Consider the following 10,765-nt stretch of genomic DNA (forward strand, 5'->3'; position numbering starts at 1 on the left):
CTTGGGTGTACTTTTTTTTACAACATGGTCAACATTGGTAGTCTTAGTAACATAGCAAACTATTATAAAAAAACAGATGAATCTGATTTAAAAGATCACAGCAACAGCATATGCCTCGTACAAAATCCATTCTGCTGTTACTGTCTTTTTCACATCGCTTCCATCTTTTGTTGGTCAACCTGTAAAAATACAGCCCACCTGTCTACAGGTTTTAATTTAATACAATAAGCTTTTAAACCAAGCACATTCAGAACTGACAAAACAGGTTTTGTATTATTATAAAGTTTATTTCAATTTGTCGACAGTTTTCAGCAAAGACCAAAACTGAGTAACAAAACAAACAAACCCCAAAGCCATCCCCCTCCCCTATGAAGAAAAAGAAAGGGTAAGGGGAGTAAACACTTCTGACAGGGACATTAAATCATCTCTTGCTCAACAGTATATGGGAGAAGTGAGAGTAGCCTCACTTGGTTCAAACAGCAGCAGTGACAGCCACTGAAGTTTGTGTGACTTCCTTTTACCGGTTTCATGTGGAAAAATTACCAACAGCTGTTTATCCTGCATCTGCCTTACAGGTGGAATTCAGACTTTGAAGGAAAGCAAACTACTTCAATATTTTCTGTGCAACTATCAATTGCACTGAGATGTTTTTTTTTTTATATTGATGAATTCCGACTACTCTTCCTTCTTTTGACCTGGTTTAATTAACGAATCATGATTTTTTTTTGCTAAGCTTTAAACTACACTCACATTAGCAGATTGCTAGGAAACCAAGAAGCAGGATAAGTTCACATGAGGACTGAAACTGAATTACTGTGTTAAACAGAGCATCAGCCTGAAAACCACTTTTATTGTCCAAAACAAGTATCTAAAAGAAACATATGCATCTTAAAGGAGTGCCTTTTTACTGAGTTCAGTGTAAAGAATAGTTTTAGAGAGAAATATATAATGCATAGGGGAATATTTAAGACAACACTAATGAAATGCACTGATTTAATATGAAGAGCAGAAACAAATTAAAAAAAATCTTAAGAGTTGAAACTAAGGGGGTTTTATCAGGACTATCAGACTGGCATGAGAAACAGAGAACAAGATCCCTTTCCAGTAGAAAAAAAGAGGGAAACATTTCATAGTCATCTCTCAAGGACTCAAATAGAAAAAACCTTTCCCTACGACTATTTCAAGGGAGAATCTAACCCTGGCATATGACTTCCTGAGGAGGAAGAGCACCCCCTATCTGTGGTTTCAGTTCATAGGAAAGGACTAAACGAATCTTAAGTCTATTTCTCTCCACAACTTTTAAGTCCATACAACCTTCTGCATCCCATTTTCTAAAGATGCTCATCTGCATTTCATGGCATTATCGAACGTGGTCCATTATGTTAGTGCCAGCTATTGAGTAGTCCTCTACTCATTATTCCATTGTATAAGTGCGATACAAACCATACAGGATTATTTGGTCAGGTAATTACATCAAACCCTATGTGGATGAGTCTTTAAAGAGAGGGAGTTGTGATAATTCAATCATATTCATACGTAGGTACATCAAGGATTTCTTTATCTGTCAATATGGGTCTTACACAAATGAAGTCTGATGCATGTTATTTCATTTGCTTTCCTTTTTGCTATACTAGGACCAACAAACAAGGAAAGAAGTGGCAGTACCTATGAACCCACTTACACTTTTAGTATCTGATTAGCAATTTGCAAGGCTGAGTTATGCACATGACAAAAAGTCTACTACAAAAATGTTCCAAGTTAAATGCAGACCTCTCTTAGAAACGAGATCTCAGGGTATTGTGGGACACGAGTTTAATCTCTTGTCCCAGTCTGATTCCAGTTAAATTTGGAGGTGGAGCGTAAGAGAGGGGGCTGGGTTAACTGGCTTTGCAGTATGGCAGGCTTTTGGAAATTGTCTTGTGAAGTTCTCTCTTCTTTGGGGGCGTCGGATTTGTGTCAGTTTGCATGGACCCAGATGTCTACTCCGCGGCCTCATTCTCTTCAGTCGTTTGTCCCGACGCATTTTCAGCGTTCTTGGAAGCCTGTAAGAAAAAAGATGGAAAGACGAACGTGTGAGGTTGGGGGGATGGTGCCAGAATTATAGGCATCACACAACTGTTAAAAAAAGGAACAAATAAAAATGCAGCATTGTGTGCTTGCGGGTCCGAGTACAGCCATAGGCAGGAGAGCGCGAGAAAGCCAACCTTCTTTTTCTTCTTTTTCTGCGTCTTGCGACTGGCCGAGCTCTGAAGCAGGGTCTGAGTGAGGAGAGATCAGAAATTCATAATCAGAAGGAGCAGCTCTCACCTGAGGAACCGAGAGGCACACGTGCTTATCAGATCTCCCATACCTTTTCCTTCCCCTTCAGAAATGTCATGATCACAGACAGCCATTTACAGTCATCAAACCCACCACACAGCAGTGTAACCCTCCCCCAGGCTGCCGCTGTAGATTTACATCGTTTTCCATGCTTCTGTTGCTGGTCACACTGTTAATTCTAGACCTACAGCATGGCATGCGAAAGCAGTTCGATTGTTTGTCGACATGTGATTCTCTCTGCCAATACTGTTATGGATATTTTGAGCACTATACATCTGTGAAGCCTACAGTGTCTTGAATAAATTTCTAGGACTTTCCATGACCTCATAAAACCAAATTGCTCAGTTGTCTTTCTTCATGGTATTGTGATATTCTTTGAAAGCCTGAAATGTAAATTCACCATTCCTCAGCACTAGGTTTCAATAAACCTCACCACAACTGATAGGACAGCATTTATCAGCATCAATCTTACTATGACAATGTACATCACTTTTTAGAAAAACAGTCTATGGCAACCTGCATCAGATTGTAGTTCTGTAGTTTCTCATGTAAGAGATTATTCTGAGGTAAATAAAGGAGCTAGCTATCATGTTACTTAGTATCAGAATGTCACAGGAGGATGAAGTTTCAACTGCTATAAATCACAGAATATTATGTAATATCTATTATAATAATTACATATTATAATTACAAGATTATCCTGATTGAGCCACTGGCATACATTACTGTTGTTGGATAAATGATGAGACGGCGTGAGATTTAAACTGTAGACTTTGGAAGCAGTTTTCCACAAACTGCTGTTGCAAAACCACCAGTACATAACCGGGAATCTTTTCATCAGCTTTTGGAGTTCAGAAAATCATTATAAAGCCAAGTTTCTTCTTTTTCCAACTGTATGACACTGAAAATGTGTCTTAGGTTCCAAAACAACCGATTTTGATGGACATGTTGCAATTAGCAACATGTCCAGATATAAGTAGATGCCAACAATGCCAACAACGATGCCTCACCTTGAGCTCTTGATCCTGAACCTCATGTTCAGACTGGTAGAGCTCAGGTTGGAAGGGGCCACTGGTGATCCGCATGGGACCATTGGCCATCAGGAGCACGGTGAACTTGAACTGGGCCACAAATTCTCCTGGAGACACCCAATCAGAGAGAGAGAGAGTGAGCGAGAGAAAGGGAGAGAAACAGAGAGACAGGATTTAGCATGATTCCTGAATTGAAGTTACAACACCATGCAACGGTCACATAGTACATCCCCATCCCAGAACCGTGTAGCTAAAGCAATGTTGGGACAAGTGTGTGGATTGACTCTGCAAGGCTAGTATCAGATTCCTACACCAGTAGTGCAGAAACAGCTGAGCGCTATGAAAGAAATCAAAACATGTAGGGAGATCACACAGGGCAAAGTAGTAACCTGGCAATAGTGGGGTAGAGTACAAGATCTGTACACTACAGATCTGTACATTACAGTGTGAGAGCATACATTCTCACCCCCTAAGAGGACTCAGCTAACATGAGCTTGCTGGGACAGCGTTGGTTTGTGTCACACACACACAGGGCACCAGGGAGTGCTGCTGGTTCTGTATAATAAAGCGGTCATTAGCATGCAGATGCTGGTCAAGCTCTAATAAAACTGCCAGTCAAGTTGACTTAACTGTTACTTAACTGTCATTTAAACAATGCCCTCTAGAACATCTAGCAGGATGCGGGGGGTAAACTGGTGAGTAAATGAAGTTGGAGACTTTGAATAATAGCGTAACACCAACCAGTTTGCATTAGAGCTATTTTATGGTTACACTTTATCAGAGTGTATTTTTAGTTGTTGTTCTTGTATTTGCAGAACACCTGTTGAATGTTGTCCCTCTATGTTATACCTCATTAGAAAAGGGTAGAAGAGAGTAGTGCATTTTTTGGTGTCTGTGTAGCATAGTGGTATGGACCAGGGCTCATAACCGAAAGGTTGCTGATTCGACTCCCTACTGGAGCAGTGCTGCTGTACCCTTGGGCAAGGTACTTAACCCGCAACTGCCTCAGCAAATATCCAGCTGTATAAATGGATGAAACTGTAACCTACTACTAGTCGCTCTGGATAAGCGTCTGATAAATGACAATAATGTAACAAAGTAAAGTGGACAGAGTATTTTTTGTAGTTGTTCTTGTTTACGCAGAGCACATGTTAAAGGTTCTCATTAGAGTAGGACAGTGTATATTTTTGCGCTCTCATTCATGCAGAGAGGATGTGGGACGCTCACCTTCTACATTACACCTCATTAGAGGATGGTGTGTTTTTTTTGGCGAACACTCACCTTCCTTCTCGTGGAGCACGTTGAAAGGCTGCAGCAGCTCGTGTTTGGCGCACTCCACTACACCCAGCCGGGCCTTCCCCTCATCCTCAAACGCCCTGGGCAATGAGGAGCAGCGAGGAGGGAGGGTGGGAAGAATGAGATCGAGATACAAATGAGAGGGCAAAAAAAAGAGGGGGAAGAGAGAAGGACATGGGAGGTGTATGAGAAAATAGCCAGGCACTCTCATGCCAGCCTCCCAGAGTCTGGAGCATGGTTAACATGTAAGAGGTACACTTTGACTAATCTACTATTTCAATATTGCACAGAACCCAAGATTGAATATTTGAATAACTGTATGCTGCCTTCACACTCCCAGAAACACTGTATAAAACTGGTTCTTTCTGGCCAAATATTGACTCACTAGAAAGAACACTAATCTGCATTAATATTGGTAATATCAAAGCATTAATCTGCATTAATACTAGTAATATCAATGAGTCATTTTTTATACAGGGTTCTCTGGCTCGCATACATGAATACTGATGAGAAAGAATAAATCTCTAATTTAAAAAAAGCATTTGAATACTGATCTAAGGTGATTGTCAAGCTCATGGTTAAAAACTCAAATACTCAAATATCTGGTCTCATGTCTGGAATTTATGTCCAACCACGCACGTTCTCTGGGCTTCCTTTGCAAACATTTAAACTGTTTAATGGCATTTTTTAAATTCCTTATTAATATAAAGGCAGAGTAATAACAATGGAGTCCCCCAGAGAAACATGTGTTCTTCAAGGACATCTCTTGAGTGCAATGGCATACTCCTGAAAGTGGCCATACCTGAGAGTAAATGGCATGGCATCAAAGCGTCTCTCCACTTCACTGAAGAAGATGCGGGAAGTCTTCATCTTAAGCCCATATTGCTTGCTAGGGTCCCGCTTGTAGATGGTGGTCCTCTGGCCTGCGTCCTTTGCCTGTGTGTGTGTGTGTGTGTGTGTGTGTGTGTGCGCGTGGGGGTAGGGGGTAGAAATACATGGCTTGTTTATGGCTCATTCACACAGCTCACATATACAGTCATACAAAGGGTCGTTACAACCTAGATTGGCAGCTGTAGTCATAGTAACAGAATGTAGTGAAAAAGGCTGTCAGTACAGCTTAGCATGCTAATAAGCATCAACTTACGTATGTGACCAGGAAGTGTAGCTGTCTCACAGAGCCAGTAATGTAACAGAACTAGACAGATGGCTAATTAACAGCCAAAGGGGGACTGAAGGTTACATTTCATTAGGTAGATTAACTTTCATTAGGTGGATTATGCGCCAGCAAAAAAGTTTAAGCAAAAACAGGTTGCCACAGTCTGAAATGTATTCATAACAGCATTGACACCACTGAGCTGGTATGAGCTTCCTGACACAACTCTTACAACCGTTTCAAATGTGATGTATGGAGTTCTGTACCATGGATCCTATTTGATTGTGAATCACTTCTGTAAGACGTGTGTATGTGTGTGTGTATGAACAAATGCACAACTGCACTGAGTGCTACTTGTTTCAATTAGGGTTGTGCAAATGTGTGTATGTGTGCACATGAATCCTGAGACTCATTATGAAAACAGGACGATGACCACAGGCACCAGCTCACCTTCCCCTCCCCAGTGCTAATCAGCACATCCACCGCATACACCTCATGGACCTCAAACTCTGCCTTCTCGTGGTCCTTCCTGTGGATAGACACCAGGATCACAATGTCACAACGTCAAAACCCTCGAAACAAGCGCATACCCCCTCACCCCTCCCACCCCAGGTCTATTTATGCCCCGCCTCACCGCTGCTGGTCTGTGGGGTTCTGGATGATGGTTTTCTCTCCATCAATGACATGCTGCTTCAGCTGATGAGACAGCATTCCTGAGATGGCAGGGCAACAAATTTTTATTGCACAGGTGAATGGCAGAGACACAACAGTTTGTCTGCCTGTGTAAGACTAAACGTGACCCGCGCCAATGCGCCTGCAATGCGCGACACTCACCTTCGATGGCCGTGCATTTAAAGGAGCGGGCGATCTTGTTCCAGGCCTCTGTCACCTGTGTATTCTGAGAGATAGAGAAAGAGAAAGCATGTGAGAAAGAGAGAACAAGAGAAGATGCGAGCAAGAGGGAACAATAAAAATTACAGAGAGACGTGATGGGATGGAGCACACTGACAGATCCTTAATAAGTGGCCAAGTCTGACTGCTGTGTGGTAAAAAGAGAGGCAGTGATAATGTCGAAATTCTGCAGACTCACTCACCCTTACCACGTGTGGTTCCACTGACACCATGGGAAAAGTGAATGAGGTGAGTCATATACTACCAGCGTGTACAGATTTAATGTGAAAAGAAACAACAGCAGTAGCAATGCTATTTGACCTTTTTATGAAAACTAAAATGACAATCAGAACAGAGACAGCTCACTATCAAATTCCCCAACATGTGCAGCGAGTGTCAGCCTAACTCTTGTACGGATGCTTCAAGCAGGCCTGCCCCTTCATACATGCTCGGCTCCAACTGGCCAGTACAAATGAGTTGGGACTGAGCCCACTGTTTTACCTGCCGCTGATGAAATTCCCCCAATAACTTCCTTTGACTGGGCCAGACACTCTTATGTGAAAAAACCTGAGCCAATCAAAGCTGAGCTCCTATTTCATTCCAAGAATACAGCTTTCCTGAGGTGATGATGTCACTGCTTACTTGTTTCTCCACCTCACACCCCTCAGTCACAGTTCCGCTCCCACGGTTACCTGGTTCCCAGGCTTGACTAGACGTAGTGCAGCCTCTGCACACAGGTGAGCCGCCATGATGACGTCAGCCTTTCGCCCTGTGACTGGTGCCTCCTGGAGGGAGAGAGGGGAATGATGAGAGAGACAAGAAGGACAACAGCAAACAAGACCCAGAAACACAAGCTGATGAAGACACTGTAAGACAAGGCTGCTAGGGCCCACCTTAGTCGCGCCAACAACAAAGCTGTGAGCCACGTTAGCGATGAAGCCGTCAACATGGACTCCAAGATCACTACAATGAAAGAAAAAGGGAGTGAGAGAACATACTGGTCCATCACATTTACATTACTGTCATTTAGCAGACGTTCTTATCCAGAGCTACTTACATAGGTTACAATTTTTACATGGTATCAATTTATACAGCTGGATATTTACTGAGGCAACTCTGAGTTAAGTACATTGCCTAAGGGTACAACAGCAGTGCCCTAGTGGGGAATCGAACCAGCAAGCTTTTAGTTACGAGCTCTGCTGCTTACCACTCTGCTACATCTAATTCATGGCCAAACCATGGAATTAAGATGATTAAGTATTCCAGTTAAACAACAATATACATACAAACAAAAAAAACACATACACTGATGACAAGAAAAGGCTCATGAGAGACTGAATACAGGCAAAGGGACTGAGAGGAAGCCTACATTTTGACCAGGTCTCCATCTTTAAGCGTGTAGTCAGGGTCACTCTTCAAAGGAGAGAAGTGGCAAACACAGTTGTTGACTGACACGCTGGTTGGAAAGGCAATACCTGAAGAGAACCGGAGATGAAAATTCATGACCACGGACGTTAACATCAGCAAAGTGACATCACCCCCATGTTCTCGTTATCCCTTTCCCTTTCCCATCCTTCTATCCCGCAAGAGCACATATTCCCTGCATGACTGCTGCTCGCAAGACACTATTGTCTCTCCAGGCTAAACACCGGCGTTTCCGGTCCTGGGACATGTCGTCACACACACTTCAGAGCTCTGCTGCACTCCGTTTCTATCCACTTGGGTTATTCATTTCACTCTCCTGGTTTGTGACCCAGTCAACCCAACCCTCCTCTCACCTTTCTTCATCTCCTTCTCCTTCTTTTGGTCTGTGACAGTCAACCCAACCCTCCTCTCACCTTTCTTCATCTCCTTCTCCTTCTTGAAGATCTTGCCCGTCTCAGCCATGATGAGGGAGTCGCCCTTCTCACACAGCGACAGCACCGACACCCCGGCTTTGGCTGCCTCCACCACTGCTCGCAGGGCCTCTAAACAGGTCAGACAGTTACATTACATTACATCACATTCATTTAGCACATGCTCTTATCCAGAGCCACTTCCAGCACAAAAGAACAGAAGTGTATCCATTGAAGTTAAATGAGCAACACTGTCAGATCAGAAGACACTAGACCAGTGAATGTGAGCATAACACTATGCATAACAGTTAAAGTTATAACACTAAAACAGAACGCACGTGAGATAGACACATGTCTTTCCACTTCACCAATAAGAAATATACAATAAACCCGCATTGGGTTCCCCAATTTAATAAGGATACTGTCAGAGGCCCGTCGACTTGGCGCATGTCAATGACAAACGCTCAATTCCTTCGGCCTCATGGATTTTTTTATTTCTTTTGCATAGTTGTCACACAGTCCGTTACAACCGCAAGATGATGGTCCCTCTTCTCCAGTTTTTTTTTTCTGTTCAATGAGATTTGACGTTCCGCTGGTGGATGAAAGTGAAGCATCGCACGCAGTGTAGGAAATGTGCGGGGGTGACAAGGTGGCGGATTCACACGACGTTCACTTAAAAAGTTAGCTAGCTAGCTAAATCGCATGCAACATCACATTAACCTTATACAATTTAATCAAATGTAACCCCTATCAGTAGCAAGCTAGTTTTGCATTCATGTTGATACGTTAGACCTGGTACTTTATATGAATATGAGTTACACGTTTTCTTTGTTCAATGTGGCGAGCGACCAAATTCACTCGCTAACTCGGTAGCTATCTAGCTAATGGCTGCTGCCACTTGTAATCTGTTTCCTAGCTCTGGCTATCAAGTTCCTCCAAATGCATAGCTTGCTGAGGTACTTGCTTGCTAAATAGCTGCAGGTCAGTGTAAGCTCTGCATTACAGTGCGCTTAGCAACCTAGATCAAAGACAGCTGCTATAGTTAGCTACAGTTAGCTAGTCGGATGATCGCAAACAGTTCAATGATGCAAAAACAGACCCATTATGCAACGTGTCGTTAACAATTCTGACCACCTAGCTAGCTAGCTACATTAGATATGGGATCGGTGTCTTGGAAGCATTTATTTAACAGGATAAGCTGGAGTTCAGACTGCTAGCTAGCTACCTAGGCCACCGTATATATCCCGCTGCCATGCACGTTATCGCAGTTTCCTTGCAGTTTCGGCACATGGCCGCAACCAGCTAGGTAACGTTAGATCGGAGGCCAGTCGTACCCCTCAGTCACCTCACCAAAATCGAACCACAAATCGAAAAATTCCAAGTCGCCAGCACACTTACGGTTGGCAATGTCACCCCCCATTTTGTACTTGGTGACCACCAAGTCTTCCGCAATGGTCTGCTCCTGTTGTTCGTCGTCTCCGGACATCTTTCCTTTCGGAGGGGTTGAGGCAACTTCTCTCCCCGGTGCGTCAGATGCGAGAGCGTTCGCAGGGATCGGCTCAACTCCGCTGCTCAGGCCTGGCCTCCTCCGGCCCCCAGGCTCCTCCTACCGCGCACACGCACACTACGCACCGCCAAATGCACTGAGCGGAGCATCATGGACCGGTGAGATAAGGAGGTTGTGGACAAGTATCGTAGTTTTTAATGTAATGCACGCAACGTAATTCCATCGCCGATAGCCCAGCCTGACTGAACTTGGGACATGGGACTTCTTTCTGCAATTTTGCTGCAAAGAGCAAGATCATTCATTTTCAATGTACAATTTTCAAATTTCAATCGCCCTTTTATTTGGAAGTGTGGCACTTCTGTACCTGTACGTGAGTTTCGAACAATACAGCATCGCAGAACTCAGGCCCTTCATCAGAAGTGAATCTACATTTAGAACTGCGAGTGAAATACATTCTTTTATATCGTCGTTTCATGAAAATATGTTTCACATATTGTTTTACTTTTATTTAATGAAACTATTTCAAAAATGTATTTTTGGTGAGTTTGCAGAGATCTTTCTATAATATTCCATCTGTGACTGTAATATTAAGGCAATATGGCATATATATGGTTATAAGATGTGAATCATTTTATGGGGCAGTGGTTTGGACTGCCACTTTAGGAGCCCTTGATTTAAGCATGTATCTGTTGTGGTGCCAACAGGTATCAGAATCAGACTTTACTGGCCAAGC

General features: G+C 43.1%; 1 protein-coding gene across 1 annotated transcript; it reads right to left on the minus strand.

Annotated features, from left to right (window-relative positions):
• Positions 1-1,619: 1,619 nt before the first annotated feature.
• LOC118781017 (proliferation-associated protein 2G4) lies at positions 1,620-10,142 on the minus strand. The gene is made up of 13 exons (XM_036533851.1): positions 9,924-10,142; positions 8,529-8,657; positions 8,060-8,165; positions 7,584-7,653; positions 7,383-7,475; positions 6,634-6,697; positions 6,434-6,512; positions 6,250-6,328; positions 5,449-5,582; positions 4,632-4,726; positions 3,330-3,457; positions 2,205-2,258; positions 1,620-2,042 (listed from the first exon to the last, which is right to left on the minus strand). Exons 1-13 carry the CDS (start codon positions 10,009-10,011, stop codon positions 1,980-1,982), a joined length of 1,182 nt encoding a protein of 393 aa, XP_036389744.1. The 5' UTR covers positions 10,012-10,142; the 3' UTR covers positions 1,620-1,979.
• Between the last annotated feature and the right edge of the window lie 623 nt (positions 10,143-10,765).

Source organism: Megalops cyprinoides, chromosome 7 (assembly GCF_013368585.1).
Source record: "Megalops cyprinoides isolate fMegCyp1 chromosome 7, fMegCyp1.pri, whole genome shotgun sequence".
Taxonomy (NCBI): Eukaryota; Metazoa; Chordata; class Actinopteri; order Elopiformes; family Megalopidae; genus Megalops; species Megalops cyprinoides.

Bases quoted from the DNA above. Each gene is read 5' to 3' on its own strand.
- LOC118781017 (XM_036533851.1), bottom strand. From the start codon at position 10,011: ATGTCCGGAGACGACGAACAACAGGAGCAGACCATTGCGGAAGACTTG. The intron at 7,654-8,059 runs GTAGGCTTCCTC...CTTTCATTGTAG, and splicing joins GATGGAGACCTGGTCAAAAT to TGATCTTGGAGTCCATGTTG. The intron at 5,583-6,249 runs GTGAGCTGGTGC...ACACACACACAG, and splicing joins TTAGCACTGGGGAGGGGAAG to GCAAAGGACGCAGGCCAGAG.